The 18,657-nt window shown below is 47.0% G+C and overlaps 1 protein-coding gene across 1 annotated transcript in view; it reads left to right on the top strand.

Annotated features, from left to right (window-relative positions):
* The window catches only part of LOC8038579 (protein timeless homolog), a 622,009-nt gene that overhangs the window by 542,575 nt on the left and 60,777 nt on the right, over positions 1–18,657 (top strand). The window contains exons 24-25 of the mRNA XM_040213064.2: positions 17,714–17,863; positions 18,125–18,193. Of these exons, the coding sequence (XP_040068998.1) occupies positions 17,714–17,863; positions 18,125–18,193 (219 nt within the window). The remainder of the gene's footprint in view (positions 1–17,713; positions 17,864–18,124; positions 18,194–18,657) is intronic.

Here is an 18,657-nt window from a genome sequence, read left to right as displayed (position 1 = left end):
GCAAGGTCATTCTATTTTTTGCCTCTAAAACTAGTTATGTAACTGTTCCAAACACAACATTGTTTTTTTTTTTTTTTTTTTTTTTTTTGTGTGTGTTTGATTTGTTTGTCGTTATTGTTACCTCACAGATTGTCTAAAAGTTTCCGACTTACTATGCTTGTCAATATGGCTTACTTCAGACCCCGTTCTTTCCCCTACAAACTCGTTCGAGACGTTTACTTAAAGTATCGACAGAAAAGCAGGAAGAATCGGTAAGTTTGTCGTAGTAAATTGCATTGTTTTTGTACAGTTTTCTGTGTATCGTTGTTGAGTGAAATGGGAGACTTTTCAGTGGCTTCGTCTCGTTGGCGGTCGGCGGGGATAGCGCTGATAACGCTCGATTGCAAGCGTGTTCGTGCCAGCTGACGAATCGATTTAAGTCTGGAGGGTGGGGCGTCCGTATTTCGAAGCGGGTGTCAGGCCGACTTAAGCTTTTTTTATTATCAGTCTACATTTATATCTTATTTTAAGCAGTATCGAGTCAGTTTTTTTCCCCTTTTATTCATACTTGGGGTTTGTCGAGTGCTTGAAATCGATAATAAAGCAAAGAAGAAAAACGTAAAACGAAACAAAGCCGCGGTAATTAATTACATATCAAAAACCACGTTCGGTGCAGGGACAAAACTAAAATAAAACGATATTTTAAGAAATCTTCGTATTTCACATTCACGTTGACTGTCCACGTTCCCTGCATAAGTATATCGTAATCTGGGTGTAACGACCTGTGCCATAATGACTTCCTGCCGGCATTTATTCTTTTTTTTTTTTTATTTCTTTCCCTCACTGGCCGCTGGCCGCAAGCCCATGGCCATCTGCTGAAAAAAATGTCGTTAGGTTATTTTTGGTGTTAATCTGCCGCAGCTATTGTTAGCAGAAAAAAGCGCCAGCTGCCCCTGATCTTGTAATCCTTTTGCGCTATTCTGTTCATTTCTTCTTTTTTTTTTTTTTTTCATAAGCAGTTGGGGTTAGGAGCGTTATAAACTGCTCGAAATTTTTGTCCTAAGTGCAGTTTCACGTGACGCTACTCCTGGATCAAACTCCTGCAAAAATCTAAGCCATCGCCTTTTTTATTTTTATCCGTAAACTATTCCTTATTTTTATTTTTATTTTTTACCTTACGTAGGTACCTCTGCGTCGTAGACAGCTGCGCCAGCCGCAATTTTACGCCACCGAAAGGACCATCGGCTGATACTCCGTAAGAAAATAGCGGCCTCTAAAAAACCCGGAAACGAAAAAAACAACACAAAAAAAAAATAGGGCACTTGGGTCCTTAAAATATTATTACTCGAAAAAAAAAAATTTTCTTTTTTTTAGAGCAGTATTGACTGCGCGAGGTGCGATTTAGTCGGCATTCACCTCCTTTCCACTTGTTGTCTCTCTCGTCATTTCGGGCACGTGGAGAAGTGAATCGGCTTTGCCTTCACGACCAAGATGGTCATTCCGGAACGACCCGTGAGGTCTTGGACTTTGTTTCGCTTTATTCTTTGCTTCCCAGCGTTTTCTAATGTACAGCAATGGACCTTTTGGCGAATATGTGCTGCCACCTATGGGGCGATGGACGAACCTGAGGCGCACTGGGTTAGAGAGTATTTGTAGAGAAAACAACGTCCACGTTAGGCTTCTTGTGTGCTACCGGTTCGTTTTCTTTTTGCTGCTCTTAGTTTTCTTTCGCTGCCCTTCGAAGCATTTTGAGTCGCGATGTCTCGGGATGAGAACATCCCGTTCGCGTTTGACGCGGACCACTGTCAGCTCATTGCCGAACCTGTGGATGCGATGCCGAGCTCACTGAAAGAGGGCGAGAGAGAAAAGGGGAAAGGGCTACTGGCGCTTTCCCCCTTTCTGATTGTGTAGAAAGAGTAAAAGTCCCGGATGAGAGGCTTGGCCGGTGTTGGGTGTCTGCTGTGCCCCAACTTCGTTCGCGCTTTCTTTTCTGTTTTGAACTCGCAAACTTAATTAGAGTAACGGGCTTCGATGGCAACAGTTCCCCGGTCATCGGGACACCATTGCTCGGTCATAGGGTGCACGAATAACGACAGAAAGCGTCGAATACTGTCCGAGGACCTATGTAGCTTGCAATGAATCCGGCAAGGCGAGAGCGGCTGCAATGTCTTTAAGCTCCATCGCTTTCCACATGACCCCGGTCTTGGCGGCAGTGGGTTGCGTTCGTAAACCGAAAAAACATTTCCTCAACACCACCTTCTCGACTGTGCTCGGAACAGCTTGTGAATGGAGCGCGCACCCAACGTTGTACCGCCGATGAACATGGAGTACGCTCGCAAGGTGCGTGCCAGTTTTCTCGTGATAATTGCTGTTCCAGCTTGTAAAATTTCGTAACTGAATTTATCTTAATATGGATAATTTGGAGTTGTGACTGACTCGATTTCATCATTTCCAACACTTAGTTGAAGGCTTATTTCCGCCGCCGGGTGAGGCTATATTGTTGAAAAGGTAATTCTATCGGTTTTCCTGAATAGCGATCCCCTGCGCTCCTTGGAGTGCCGCTGGTGGGTTTTTTGGGTAGTTTTCGTTGATTGGGCGCTTTGAAGTGCTGGATAGTCGCTCCAGGGTACGACTCGTGTGTTGCGATCTGCGTCTTCGAGCCCAGTGTGTACGTTTCTTTGTTCTAGTCATGGCATCCGCCAGTGCGGCAACGGGGGGAACAGCGGCAGCGAACATGTCAGTGATAGAAATTGGAGGTTAGTACTCAAAATATTGCATCAAATAGTAAAATAATTCGTGGCTGCTTTGACGCTTTCTGCGGTTCGATATAAGCACATCTAGAACGTCTTCGTCGTTCATCCACAATGAAATGTGAGAACACGGACACGCAAAATAAAAGCAGCGCAGCAAAACGATGTGTAGCAGCTCCGGGTGTTTACAAAAGTTAATGGAGGTTCCCGTTTCGTGTATCGCTTGTTCATTACTAAAAACGGCTGCGTTGAAATGGGCCTATTGCAAACAAAAATTTATGAATGGTTCATCATTTCCAGTCACGCGGAAAGCGGTGGAGCTTCAAAACATTGCAGCCGCACGTGCCTTGCTGAATTCCATGCAAGCTACGAGGTCCTTGGGCGGTATTCGACGCTTTCTGTCGTTATTCGTGCACCCTATGACCGAGCAATGGTGTCCCGATGACCGGGGGACTGTTGCCATCGAAGCCCGTGGCTCTAATTAAGTTTATGAGTCTAAAACAGAAAAGAAAGCGCGAAAGAAGTTGGGGCACAGCAGCCACCCAACACCGGCGAAGCCTCTCATCCGGGACTTTTACTCTTTCTACACAATCAGAAAGGGGGAAAGCGCCGGTAGCCCGGCCTTTCCCCTTTTCCCTCTCGCTCTCAAAATGGCGCTACCCACGATACAACGGTCTATAGGAAGAAGAACTCCTTCGCGCGTGAAGTGCTGGGGGCCTTGGCCATCGAAGAAAAAGGAGAAGATTGCGGTCTGCCACACCCCGTTGAATACTAGACTAAAAGGTTTTTATAAGTGTTTATTCTGCCTTTAGACGAAGAAAACGAAAGAAAAAAAAGGGCCTAGGCCGGGAAGAAGACAAAGTAAAATTCAGTTGATAGTCAGCGTTGTCTTTGTCCAGTTTTTTCCTTCGTGTCCTTGTTTTTTCGTGTTCAGCTGACCTGATTGCCCACGAAAGGTTCTCACCTTGGGTTGATGATCTGGGCCGGTTTGCTCATCTTGCGGCTGCGGACGCGGCCGCGGCCAGGGGGGATTTTTACGTCACGTGACCAGCTCCATGGGGACAAGGAAGTACCTAGCGTCCCTGCCTAATGGCGGAGAGATCTGCATCGCTTCAAGCACAAAAGCCTAATTTCGCTCGCAGAAACTGATTGGAGGGACTTTCAACTGGAATCTAATTGACCGCGCCTTTATACTGTAGGAGCGGCAGGTAAAGTTAGGGCCAGGGAGGGCAAATAGGAGCCAAAATAAAGAAAAAACCACACGAGATAAAAGCGGTAGCAGTGTTTTTATATACCTCCGCTGGCGCCGCGCCTCGCGCCTTCTGCTGTGGTCGAGAGGTTAAAGCGCCGGTACTTGTCGTCGCGGCGTGAAAGTTCCGAGTTCAAATCGCGCTAAAAACATTTTTTTTTTTTGTGTGTATTTTGCGCGTGGCTTACTTTTTAGCTGTGATACTTTTTTGGAAATCATCCACTTGCACTACTGCGCCTTACACGCTTTTACTGTTAGTCCCACCTTTTCAATCGAAACACCGGGAAGAAGAAAAAAAAGATCAACGCAAGTTAACGCGCTAATACAATCATTTCGTAATGTTCATTGAAAGGAAACCAAGCTAACAGCATCAGTATGGCTCTCACACAAGCGGAGCCGAAACAAGCATCCTTTCCCCAGCATTTACAATTTTATCTGTTTTTAAATAACGCTCTTGCTACGATTCGTTTCAATGACAAGAGACGCCTATTTAGGACTAATAAAAACTGCAGTTGTAGCAGTTAAAAAAAATCCAAAAAACAAGCAAAAAAAAGACTAGCAGCTGTGGATACATTGATTGAGCGAAATCCTACAGGCAAGGCAGCAGGTCAAACGTCTGAGAAAGTAGTAAAACCAAAATAAAAGAGATCATACTTTTACTTGCATGGAATGAGATAAAAAGTATATTTATACTCTTTACATTTTGTTGTGGCAATCGTTTTGTAATATTAACACATTACTTGTTGAATTTTAGTTAGAATAGCAGACGATCACGACCAAATGCAAAAATAAATCAGGCGTCGACCATCGCAAACCCTCTCTCTCATGCAAACACCTAAAATGACTTTGGATCAAGAAATGGAATTAAACACCTAAAATGACTTTGGATCAAGAAATGGAATTAATAATTAATTCCATTTCTTGATCCAAAGTCATTTTAGGTGTTTGCATGAGAGAGAGGGTTTGCGATGGTCGACGCCTGATTCATTTTTGCATATGGTCATGATCGTCTGCTATTCTAACTAAAATTCAGCAAGTAATGTGTTAATATTACAAAACGATTGTCACAACAAAATGTACTTTTATCTCATTCCATGCAAGTAAAAGTATCTCTTTTATTTTTGTTTTACTACTTTCTCAGACGTTTGACCTGCTGCCTTGCCTGTAGGATTTCGCTCAATCAATGTATCCACAGCTGCTAGTCTTTTTTTTTTTTTTTTTGCTTGTTTTTGGATTTCTTTTAATTGCTACAACTGCAGTTTTTATTAGTCCTAAATAGGCGTCTCTTGTCATTGAAACGAATCGTAGCAAAAGCGTTATTTAAAAACAGATAAAATTGTAAATGCTGGGGAAAGGATGCTTGTTTCGGCTCCGCTTGTGTGAAAGCCATACTGATGCTGTTAGCTTGGTTTCCTTTTAATGAACATTATGAAATGATTGTATTAGCGCGTTAACTTGCGTTGATCTTTTTTTTCTTCTTCCCGGTGTTTCGATTGAACAGGTGGGACTAACATTAAAAGCGTGTAAGGCGAAGTAGTGCAAGTGGATGATTTCCAAAAAAGTATCACAGTTAAAAAGTAAAACACGCGCAAAATACAAAAAAAAGAAAAAAGATGTCCCTAGCGCGATTTGAACTCGGAACTTTCACGCCGCGACGACAAGTACCGGCGCTTTAACCTCTCGACCACAGCAAAAGGCGCGAGGCGCGGCGCCGGCGGAGGTATATAAAAACACTGCTACCGCTTTTATCTCGTGTGGTTTTTTCTTTATTTTGGCTCCTATTTGCCCCCCCTGGCCGTAACTTTACCTGCCGCTCCTACAGTATTCGCGTCTCCAGCTCGACGCTCGCCCTCCCGCGGCGGAAACGGGAAGCGCTCTAGTGAGGGTCCCCCGACTCTCCTGCTCAGCGGGCATGGCGGAACTGCTCGCGATCATGGCTCGCGAAATGTCGTTTCCGAATGTAAACAAGACCCTTCACTGTCCCAACGTAGTGCTGCAGCCGGTATGGGATTGTACCTTACTGGAGAGTTTTAGTATTGCGCATAGAAGCAAACGCAAGCGGTATGCCTTTGCGTTAGAGTTCCGTGCCCCACGTTGTGCCTGCACCCCATCGTCATGCGCCATCCAAGACCGCAGTTTCGGGCTCCGCGCACGCGCAGTGTAGAACACGTAAAACTTACGCAAACACACAGGGCTTGAGTTCGCTCGTATACGCAATATTAAAACTCACAACTGTTTCACCGGCTTCCAACGCCAACGAAACGTGCTGCAGTGACCAGACGTGCAAGCAGGTAGGCGTTCCTTCGAACTGGAAAGGTTGAGATTGGCAAAACAACGGCGAGCAAATACAAAAGTAAATAAATGTTATGAAAAAACTAATAATTAAAAAAAAAAGTTTTTTTTTCATTTTTTTATTTTTATTTTTTTTGGGGAACATTTGCTTTGGAAGGTTATTGGCGGCGACTTTGGGCGTTTCGCCGGTTGTCAAAAGTCGTGACTTTGAGCACAATATACTTCATTCACAATTAATGTAATTTTACATGGATTTCACACATTCGCTAAAATGTTTTCATTGATTTTAGACTATTTTTTTATTGGTAATTAAAATGCAGCAACTGAAACCAGTGATGATAGTTAGCACAGTTTTTATTGTCATATTTCTTCGCGCGTTTAAAATTAGATAATAAGCAACAAATTATATTAGAACTTGAAGAATTACTTATTCAAATATGTGACTTTTAATATTATTATTATTAATACAAATCGCGGCAAAGTATGCCTCCAATTAACGCCAAGATCGCGAGAATACGCTATTTAACAATAATAGTCTTTCCAGAAAGGTATAATTCTGTTTTCTTTTTAGCATGTGAAAAACTCTGACATAGTTATCAAGATAGACAAACAGTCAAACAATGGATGTAATATGAAGTCCTACGTACACGTCACGCGGTGCTATAAACACACACACACACACTTCAGCTGTCTGACTCGGATTCCGTCTTTGGGTTGTTGCAGTGAGAGCAGCGTTTATTAGTTTATACGTTTCGTGGGCATATTATAAAAATTAGAATTATTTTCTTATTCTTGTGCTGGAATAATTGTCATTATTTCCCATGACAATTATCTGAGCGAGAGAAAGGCTGCGAGAACGCACAGAGAGCAGCACTCATTTTTCCGCAACTACAAATATCACCCTGGATCGAAGAATATGTCACAAAATAAAGTTTCCGCGAACAACTTTTCTAAGTAAATAATTGCGATGTGAGACACATCTTGAGTCATGAAATAATTCGAAATTAAGGCCTATATCGAGAAATTAAATCCAAAATAGAGGTAAGTTTCGGTTTCGCTCCAGAATTAAAACGCCCATCCTTCCGTAAATAATACGCTAAACACCGTTCTTGTTTTCAGGTTAAAGGGGTAACCTGCGCTCATAAAACATTAGCTTCCTCGTATTACCAGAAATAATTTATGTCGCTCAGTGAAGCCAGCATACTAGACGGGCTCAACAGCGGCACGCATCTCTGACCCTCACTAAACCCGCCATCTTGGAAAATGAGTGGCGCCACCTATAGTTAGTTGGAGTCGCGGATAAAGGGGCGGTCAATTAGACTCCAGCTGAAAGTCCCTGCAATCAGTTTCTGCGAGCGAAATTAGGCTTTTGTGCTTGAAGCGATGCGGATCTCTCCGCCATTAGGCAGGGACGCTAGGTACTTCCTTGTCCCCATGGAGCTGGTCACGTGACGTAATAATCCCCCCTGGCCGCGGCCGCGTCCGCAGCCGCAAGATGAGCAAACCGGCCCTGGAGGACCAGCGTTGAAACCGACCGAGGGCTGACGGCCGTAAAACAGTGTAAGGACATAGCCAACCGGCAACGGCCAGGCGGCGCCTGCAGCGTGAGAGCGCACGGTCATACCCTGTCTCGTTGTAACTTGGCAAAGGGTAAACGATAAGCCCCACATTGCGTGCCGAAGGCTTCGAAATGCGCGGCGTACAAGAGCGCAACGCACACATATTGGAGCATGACGCAGCGAAAAGCCTGATACTTTTCCGGAGTTGAGGCGCGCTCCGATGATAGGCAGTCACGTTCCGATTGGCCCGCCAGGGCCGTAGCTTCCGCTCTACTGGCACGTTACGCGATCACGGCTTCCTGGGATACCCAGTATTTCTTGCTTCAGACACTAGACTAAGCGGCGCCACCAGTGTAAAAGCTCACGTTTGAACAATGCAGCCGCCACTCCCAGGGGTACCCAATATTTCTTGTTTCAGTCACTAGATGGCGCCAAACCAAACAGCATTGCAGGTTGCCTATAGTCCGGGTGTGCCTTGTCTAACGCCGGCTCCCTGCAATCGAAGAGATGTGATCATCGCCGCACTTCGCATACCTGTAATAAAATGGGCGCTACATAGTCTGGACAGCTGACTCGGCTTCCAGTTCTTCGAGGGGTCGCTTAGGGATGAAGCTTAGCACACGGGAAGCGAAAAAAGCTAGTTCCACAACCCGGGCGATAATAGTTCCGACAGCCGAAGGCTACAGAGTTCACCGACATGATTGCGGTACACGTCGTAATCTAGAACGGGCGTCGTCAGTACGATGACTCGTGTTCACCTTGTTCGCAACATCAAATGGTCTCCAAGGCGCGCAAAGGCGAAAAAGCAAGATGGCGGATTGTTTAGAGCTAGATACTCTCGAACCCAGGCGCATCAGATACTCCGCGCATGCGCACCGCGTATTTCTACAATAGGTCCATTCCGCTACTATACTCCGCGACAACTTTTCTTGGCAATGCAGTGGAAGGTACAGGCCCGCTTCCCCTCTCCCATTTTGGGTGTGCGCGGGCTCTCCTCCTCTCCCATCGCGACAACTTTTCTTGGCAATGCAGTGGAAGGTATAGGCCCGCTTCCCCTCTCCCATTTTGGGTGTGCGCGGGCTCTCCTCCTCTCCCCGATCCCGCGCACACCCAAAATGGGAGAGGGGAAGCGGGCCTGTACCTTCCACTGCATTGCCAAGAAAAGTTGTCGCGGAGTATAGACGCTTTCAGGCAGCTGTGCATGGGCGCCGCCATAACCGACCTTCAGTTTTTGTTTCCTCTTATTCCGTTCGATCCACTTCATCATTACCACAGCAGGACAGGTAATTGCCATTTCAGGTTCTACCGTGTCCTTCTCACCAGCATAGGCCCTTGTGGAGACTCGTCAACGCCCGCTTCAGTCGCTCGACATCTCGGTAAGACAAGAGAGGGTCGGCTATGGCGGCTGAATTTGGCGCGCGCTGAAAGCGTCTATAGGCTGTAAGCACAAGCTCTTTGTTGAAGGTACACAGTGCTTTCATACAACACACGCGCGCTTTTGCTTGAGTATCATCTCAGCCATTTTTCCGCCCAATCGTATTTTTATGGATCTTGAAGGCGCGCGCAATCTGGTGTCACTCAGCTCGAGCGCGTAGCTTTGGCTAATGCATAGACGCCATTTTACCGCCCAAGTCACGCACCGAGTGCGCGAAAGCGTACGCGCTGGCACATTCAGGGCAACAATGGATGTCTTCACCCTCAGACAGACAGCCATCTGGGCACCCTAGTTGAAGGATGCATCTCGGCTGCCCGAAGTCGCGATCAGCAGGAGCAACTGCCAAAGATGAAGCTACGATCTCGGGATTCTCGCCTTCAAAAAGAATCACCATTAGAAGACAAGTAAATGTTCAGAATGATGTGATAAAAATCGCCAGGAAAGCAAGAAATTTCAAATTAACTGATTGTTGTTTTTAGACACATGTTGAGCTTGGTTAATTCCCAAGAGAATTGTTGAACGGGATCGACAATGTACGTGCTCTCTCGTTAATTCTATTAAATTGCCAGCACGGTGGCGGGGCGGTGTCATTTTAATTATAGTTATCACATCGTGACAGGTCTCTTCCCTTTAAAATCGCCCCCTCCCTCCCCTCTCCAGTCTTACGTTGGCCCTCGACCTTTCCGGTGGGGGCTATTTGACCCCCACACTCAAATGACTTTGAGACCACTGATCTATACGAAAGCCCCTAATGCGGAAACTAGGATATGCGACTCTACAAGCTTTATCGCGTTTTTTGGCACGTCACCGAGTGGTTGATTTCAAATTTTCCTGAAAAGGTTTTAAAAAAGTTGCCGATTACAATTTCCGGTGCCCCCTTGCTGTCGTAAAAATCTCTAAAAAAAAACCCGGGTCTAAGGTGAAAGGTTTCTTTGAGTTGTATTTCACTCGAGCCAATACCAGCGTCCGAGCGCAGCGGATGCTACGAGCCATCGAAGCCAATCCAAGGCCGGGTGTGGATCACGTGACCTTGGAGAGGGGGCACAGCGACGCGCGGAGAGCGCATCACGGACTACGTACACAGAGCCGGATTGGCAGGGATAGCTCGTAGCGTCCGCTGCGTTCGGACGTATGGTGAAACGAAGTATAGAACTCGAGGCCGGCGCATGACGTCATCCTTAGTGGGTCCCCGGCCGTTCCCGCAAGCGGCGAACGCAGCGAAGCTGGGCGAGAGTCGCCGCAAGGCGGCAGAAGCGTCTTCGGCGTCGCTGCGTGTTGCCCCCGCCCTCGTTTAAAAAGCTCCGAAACGCGCTAGTGTAGAGTTCCTGTATAGGCTCCCTACGGGAGCCAGAGTTGCGCATTTGTTTTCCCCGCGCCGCCACGCCGCTATTCGCCGAGATCCATCACGTGAGGAGCAAAGCATCCGTTGGCGTGCAAGAAAGCCACCTTTACGGTCGCTCCGCCGACGTTTCTCTTGCCCCGGCGTATGTTTCCCTGCTTTCCGCCTCCTTTTCCTCCTCTCCTGTTTTCCATGCGCGGCGGCGAGCGCGGCGCCGCTATTCGCCAAATTTAGTCACGTGAGGAGCAAAGCATCCAGCTCGTGCGGGAAAGCCGGCGCTACGGCCACGCGCCGAGGCTGAATGCGCAACTCTGCTCCCGTAGGGAGCCTATACAGGAACTCTACGCTAGTGGCCACGTTAGCGCCACCTAGCCGGCACACTGCGGAACTACGCTCGGTAGGAAAGGCGCAATTCGAAGCTGTATCACCTGCGTTCGCCTGTGTACTGCCCTGTGACGTCACGCAAAGAGTGACCCTGCATTCCATTCATGCCGGGCCGTAGCGTCCTTTTCATCAGGAAAGGGGGAGGGGGGGCTATAAACATTTTTTGGGGACGGTTGCGGCAGAATGAAGCGTAAAGTGTCGCGATCTTTTCAGCTCACGCGCCGAATAATACTGGCGTCTGGCGTCTTGGGACGAGATTGATGTTCGCTCCCCTTTGTCGTCGCCCAAACTGTGAGGCGCGACCAGAAGACACCAGCGCAACCTCGGACGCCGTCGCCGTCCGGCGGGCGCCGTCCAACGATCGCTCAACGTTCGCGCGTCAAAGGAGGCTCCCGCCCTCGGAACCTTCTTTGCTTTCTTAGCTTTTTCTTTTTCTTTCGAAGGCGTCTTTCCGAGCCATGTTTGCCATTCTCTCCGGTGACCCAGATACGTATCGGACGGCAGCCGGCGTGCCGTGTTTGCGTCCGAGCTTAGGTCTTTCCGGCGACCTTGCGCCTCCGGGGACCGTCGCTCACCCGGCAGAGGCCCCCGTGACGTTTCGGAGCTCCCCGTTTTTGAGCTGTGGCAATCCGCTTATAGAACAGCAGCCGCACGGTTCCATTAATCAAGCGACGCAGCGACGTTGCGTGCTTGTGTCTTCGGGCGCGGATGTTGAAAAATGGAGCGGGGTCCCATGTCGCGAGTCCTTACGAAAGCCCCGCGTGTCCTACGCCGCGTGCGTCTCAAATCCCTCGGCCGTGTTGTGGGTTTAGACAGTAGCCTAACCCATTCGAAGAATAATGGCGGTTGGGGTGGAACAAGCGCGAACTCTGCGAGGGCGTTGTCCGATTACCTCGACGCATGACTATAAGATGCGCCTTGTACAGTGTTGGCCGTGCTTTTTCGCGCCTAAATCAGCTGGAAACAGCAGACATGCGGTACTGGGGATGAATGTTCGGGTAGCCAAAACGCTGCTTTTATATTGCTTGAGGACAAGATTCGGGGTTGTCGTCTTAGTGGAAACGGGCCTATAGACCGACACGCGGGCTTGACGTCACGGCGCTGCGGCGGCGCTGTGATCGCGCCGGAGCCGAGGGATGTGGGCAAAAGGGCGCACGTTTCGCATGGCCGTCGTAATATTTGAGCATGCCGCGAAGCTGTGTTGCCGTTAATCTCGCCGAAATGTACAAGAAAAGTAGCGGCGTGAACTTCTACAAGTTCCCGGCAGACTCTGAAAGGCATAGAAGGTGGATAATATCCCTGGACCGAAAAGAATGGTCGCCTCGCGCGTTTGTGCGGCAAGCACTTTCTTGGAGGCAAGTGCGGCTTCCATTTCAATCTCCGTCCCGAGGCTTGCTTGTGTACAGGGAAAGCGTCCTCTGATCGAGACCACCCGGATTTTGTTCCCACGGGTAGCACGCGCTACGCCCGTGCTACCCAGCAGAAGGGGATCGGCGACAGAACGGCACTGTTGTAGGCGTTACCCAAAACAAGTAACGAAATACGTTACTCGTTACTTGCAAAGAAAAGGAACGCGTTACTGAGCTACGTTGCCTAAAAATAAAAGGAACGCGTTACCGCTACCGATAAAAAGTAACGCACGTTACTTCTGCGTTACTTTTTAAATTAGGATTTAACACGTTTTACGGTTTTGACGATACAGGTATGCATACGCTCGTATGTTCATGCAGAAACAGAACATAATTACTTTATCTTTTTTTACGGTTTCACCTAAATACTAACGAGAAAAAAACGCAAAGAAAAACATGGCTTGCCGCCTAAAAACACGGAAAAACTTGAAGTGTAATTGTAGTAACGAGTAACGTAACTACGTTACTTGAAATAGTAACGTAAGTACGTTACCCGGTACTGTGTCGAAAAGTGACGAGTAGGTTACTATGTTACTGAAAAAAGTATCACCTTCCTGGTAACGCCGTTACTTGTAACATGTTACTGCCAAGACTGCAGAACGGACAGAGCGTTACTGCTTGTCATGCCTTGTTGTCATGAGAGTAGGAAAAATAGCATACCTTGACTTGAAAACGCTGTGTGTATTTATTTCATTTATAAATACACTTCCGCAGACCCGCAGTCTGCCGATCTCGGCGGCACTGCGGAAACCGACTCGAAGTAATCGTAGGCCTCGAGAGACCTGTACGCCTGCTCAGTGTCGGCCGTAAACTGACTTGGCGAAAAAACTAAATAAACGACGACGTGAGCCGCCGACTTCGGTGGCAGCAACTTCACGTCGGAAGTCCAGCAGGTCTTGTTTATACGGCCGTACGGATCCTCGTAGGCAACGCCGTCCACGCACTGTTTGTTTCGATACCGCCGCCTTTCAGGCTCGGGTAGCGAGCTCAAATAGTCGGGCATAGCATACGACATGCGTAGCCAGGAAATACGACTCACAAATAAAGCTAGAAGCGTCCCTACAACGTCGACAACGAGCGCACGCCACACAACACAATGGCGAAAACACGGAAGGCAAGGTCGCTTTTGCCCACATAGCTACAGCGCATGCGCGGCCTTCTGGCCTTGTTGGTAAACAGAGCCGCTCCGCGTGTCGGTTTATAATGGGCTCGGGAGACAAGCTGCCGACATTAATTTTCGGCGTGACGAATGCAGCTTTTTTGGCGATTCAGATATATTCAACAATACAAACGCGCACTTTTGCGGCCAGTTCGGGGCTCTCAACAAGCTTTATGGGGCAAACTCAGAAAAAAGTCGTAGTACTTACTAATTAAACGTTACTAACTGTTTGTCACGACATTCACTAAGTTCTTGGTAACTCCAGTTAGTAATGGTCAAGTTAGTTATGGGCACAACTCAAGAAGCTAGTAAAAGTTACTAACGAACCTAGTATATTTCACTACATTTAACTAGTAGCAGTTACTAACCAACCTAGAATATTTCGATACCTTTAGCTAGTAACCTACACATTAAGAAAAAATGAAGTAGTACTTTCTCCCCAATTCCAGAAATCTCCAATATGTTACTCCACAAAAGAACTCAATTTCTCCAAACCTCGTACGCTAATGACGTCAGTGTTCGCGTGTAGCGCTTCGACACTTGGGCCCACGTAGTGGGATTGATGTAGCCTCCACCATATGGCGCTCAAACCGTCAAAATGAAGTCTCAGTATTAAAACTTGGGTTTGGGGAGTCGGTTCATACAGAATGAAAGGTTAAAACCGCGAACAAAACGGGGACCGGGAAAATACAAGCAGGCGCCTGTCCTCTCGCGTATCTTCCTCGTCCCCGTTTTTCCCGCGCCTTTTAACTTTTTATTCAAAAACCTCAGAACTGGGCCGTTTGTATTTGTTTCGTCATTCGAGTTCTAAATTCAGAGACATGTGGGAATACACGGTGCAACGCACTGACATATACGAATAGAAGAACACACAGAAAACAGCAACGCAACAGCCAAACCAGAGACGCACACTCTACGAATGCCAAGTTTTCCCGATCGCTATAGACGTTTTCTGTTACCTGTCGTTTAAGTCACGTGTCTGGGATGGTGGACGAAAAATTAATAAAACATTTTAGCTCGGGATATGCGAGGAAATAAAAGTGAGGCAAAAAGAATGCGTAAAACCACGCATTTTTTTGTAAACGCCTTCCAGCGGCGTGGAGAGATCAAAACGATCTTTTAACGCATACCAGAAGCGACGGCATTCAAGATGGCTGCGCCTTTGTGGAAAAGGTGCATATACAGCTGTTTGACTAGGGCGCCGCTATCTTGAACGTCGTCACTTACGGTATGGGCGAAAACATATTGTTCTGCCGTTTCCGCGCCAATAAAAGGCATTTAGGATAAAAGCGTAACCGCCGCCATTCTCGTATTTACCTCACCAGCATTTTTTTAGTATGTGCAGATTGAGATGTTTTATGCTTTTTCGTCGCCCATACCGGATATATCTACCAGGTGGCTGGGGAGGAGAGTAGTCAGAAACGGTGTATATGGCAGGGGTTTTATTTTTTAATTCGATGTGGCCGGTTACTTCCACATATGTCGCATAAGCACGTAGAGGCTGACCAAATATCACTCTCCGTGCCTTCGGAAAAGCAACAGTAGAATAATTTAGTAAAATCTATGAGTTAATTTTTATAGACCGATCTCACTAAGCTTTCGGCGCATGCGTGACGCCGCCATAACTTTAGTTTAGAGCAGGCAGACGGCCGTGCATGCGAGGGCTCGTGCCGTTTCGTGCTCCACACGCGCAGAGCTCCAGGGAAGTTGTCGCACGCGCAGAAAGACTAAAGTGCCCTCGATGCATTGCGGCAGCGGTGGCGTAGTCAAACTGCCCGGTGAGATCGGTCTATTGCGCATTTTATGAATCATGTTAGAAAAGTAGTATCGGCGGTGATTCCTCTTGGAGGCTAAGCCAAGTATTCGATTTTAGTTAATTATTAAATTACCGCGACGATTATACTCCCATCTTTTGGAAATTTCATATCAGGGCTGTAATGCTGACTCAGCTACTCATAAATCATAAATGCCAGAAATTATAAGAAATAACCGTATATATTACTGTTTGCACTTACGTTTCATTTGTTTAATTAATTTATGCCACTCCTTTTGGCTGCTCTTCGTTTATTTGCCAAAAAAATTACAATAATTACGCGGTGTAGCTTGAAAGCTGGTAATCATTCGGCGCTAACAAGGATATTCCGATCATGATTTATTACCGGCGAGATGTCTTGGTGGCGCCCTCCCATGGTTCCCTCTCGTGACGTCATTACCTTGCGAACAACCAGTTCGATGGTGTTTGTAATTAGCATGGTGGAAGCTCGAAATCATTGCGCTCTCAAAGCAAAACTGCCAACACCGTTAAAATTGAAGTTCTTACATTACTCTGATTTCCATGGATGAGAAATCGTTTGCTGACGTCATAGTAAGCATTCGGCCAATCGTGGAAGGCCGACCACAGCGACGCCATCGACCGCGCACGTCGCCAGTAGAAAAAGAAAAAAAAAAGTACAGTATTTCAGACATCAGCGATGGTTACTACCTTTCCAGCTAGTAACATCTGCGGTTATTGCCTATCGCTCGTTTGAGGTAATAAATAACTAGTAAAAAGGTAGGGACTGCTGGTTACTAACTTTTTAAAAGTTAGTTACTAGTTTGTTTGTCGGTGTAGAAGGACGAAGGCATGAGCACATTTTGAAGCAGGAGGCAGGAAGCGTATAATGATACGAGTATTTGTTAGGAAATAATATTGATGGTTTAATTCTAGAGGCAAGCAGTGAACTGCTTAGAAAACGTTAGTTCACAGGCCGTTTCGAATTCTTTAAGAACAAAATAAAATAAAGCAATTATATTCGAACGAAAAAAGAAATAGAGTGGAATCTGTCACAGCTAGATGATTATTTAACGCTTCTGAAATTGAATTGGTAACCATACTTGGGATCAACTTTCTGGGACGTTGCAGGTAAACCGACAGCCGAAGCGCACCGTTTCACTGCACAGACGGATATAATTCCATGAAAAATAAATTTGTGGGTGTAACTTGTCCAATCAAAACATATAAGAAGTTTCTTTTGTAGCTTCAATTTCACAAGGTTACCATAATATTAGTCTGAATATACCAAACTTATAGCGTTTCTTTTTTAGCTCCTTCAGGTTTTTTTGGTTTAAGTTCGCTACACGTTTTGTAGTTCCTTACAAAACAGACACGGCGTTTTTCTCGTGTGCGTTCGTCGGTATGGTCACATATGGTGTCTTCGGGCACCTTCCGTAAGCGTGCCTCCTTTTTCGCTTCGTAGGAATTTTGCGAACTTTGCAACCAAAAGTTCTCAAAACGAACCACGCAGGGGGTGGACAACGTGTTCGCACAATTGCATGAGACAGAGGGAAACGGGACTCTCCACTGCTTTCGTATACCGGTTGGTTAGCGAGATTGCCGGCGTAAACTGGCAAAAATGGGGATTGAGCCTCCACGGGTTCGACAGCGCGAGCTTTCGCTATGCATGTTCCGAGTAGTGGTGTGCCAGGGCCAACGGTAACTGAACGCGATCCAAATGCGGTTTGACTTTGTGTCGTTGCGTGTGCGTGCTCCTGTTAACGTATATCGCGCCCGCGCTTTGATTTTTGAGCACCAGGAGAGTTTATGTGTCAATGACCTAAAAACTGCAGCGCCGATTAAATTCATTACATTTAATCGCCGCCGCATATCCGCATCGATCGCGAGACAACTAGAGTTTGACGAGATCGATCACGGTGTCAATTACCTCGTAAGCCGATCCGAGTACTAAGTCAAGGCGTTGGTTTGTGTGTAGAAACGGGTGAAACGTTGGAAGCGACACACGGATATGCCTGCATACTCGGCGATTGCGGTTCGCCGCCCCTAACCGCTTTCCTAATACAAGGGAAGGAACTGTAGCAAATGCGTGTCCGTCACGCCAAAACCCAAACCGAAAACGAAACCAAAAGAGTCCGGAACGTGACGTCACATCGTCAGCGTGTCAGGCGCCGTAAATTAGCATGCCGGGTGACGTCATGGTGTTTAGTTAAGTGCGTACATTTCTCCGCCAGATTCGTCTGGAAAATACATGCACTAAATTGTCTGGTCTGTGGATAGCACAGTCCGCAGCGCCTCGGCTGCCATCGCAGTTTGTTTGGAGGACTTTGCTAGAAACCGGGATTTCCCTTTTCTGAGAGTCTTAACCGTTCTGTTGTTGACCGCAGGGGACTCGGGAGGGGTGGTTGCGCGACCTGCCCAGAACGGTCGTGCGGGGAGACCGGGGCCGTCCAGAACCTCTCGCGGGGATCCCATGGTGGACGTGGCCGCCACGTCCGAGCGTGTCAAGACTGCCCTGGCCAAGTTGGTGGACGGAGGTACGGCACCGGCAAAATAGCTGTTCGCCTTATTTGTGACGCAGTTGGAAACGGGCCTTAGCTCAGACAGTAGTTGGTTTCTTACGTCGTGAATAGGGGCAGCTCACCCCCCCCCTCCCCCCCCCCCCCCCCTCTCCGAAACAAAATCCTGGCTACGTGCCTGGTTGAGTGTCGGCTTCGGGAACACCTGAAAAACGCCTTCTTGCCGCGTTATTAACGAACAGTCCCTTCACAGAATGTCCAAACACCTCTTCCCTGCAGGTTTTCAAGAAAGCCTGGAATGGCTGTTGTCTTCCTTGGAGGACGCTGTTGAGGACTGGGATTCTGAAGGTAAATGACGTCTTGCGGCCTTTTATCTTTCGTGTAGGTTTCAAATAACCATTCTAAGCTCGATTCTTCTGAGCTACATGTTTGTCAGGAACTGTTCTGGTTCCAGTCTCAATAACGAATGTACAGATCCGCCATGGTAGCAAGTCGTCACGTGGCGGGCAACGATCTCGTAGTGATATCTTTCTGAACACGTTAACTATTTAACTTCTTTTCTAGTGAATAATTATTTTTCGGAAGTATGACGTACGGGATTAAGGTGTGACTTGCTTTCCAGTGAAAGTGGAATCAGACACTGGACGGCGAATGCCATGCCACAAGAAAGCAAATGAATAAATCTAATACAAGGGGCACCTAATCGATTAACCTACCAATATATCGAATAATGCTTTAATGATGATTAACGGTTTTAATCGGTTAATTTTTGACTAACAAGAAAGCATGTAAAAATTCTACGCTTTCACCTT

The sequence above is a fragment of the Ixodes scapularis genome, unplaced genomic scaffold (genome assembly GCF_016920785.2).
Source record: "Ixodes scapularis isolate PalLabHiFi unplaced genomic scaffold, ASM1692078v2 PGA_scaffold0__279_contigs__length_252992795, whole genome shotgun sequence".
Taxonomy (NCBI): Eukaryota; Metazoa; Arthropoda; class Arachnida; order Ixodida; family Ixodidae; genus Ixodes; species Ixodes scapularis.
Note: the sequence above shows the minus strand (reverse complement) of the source record. Positions and strands in the feature narration are given on the sequence as shown.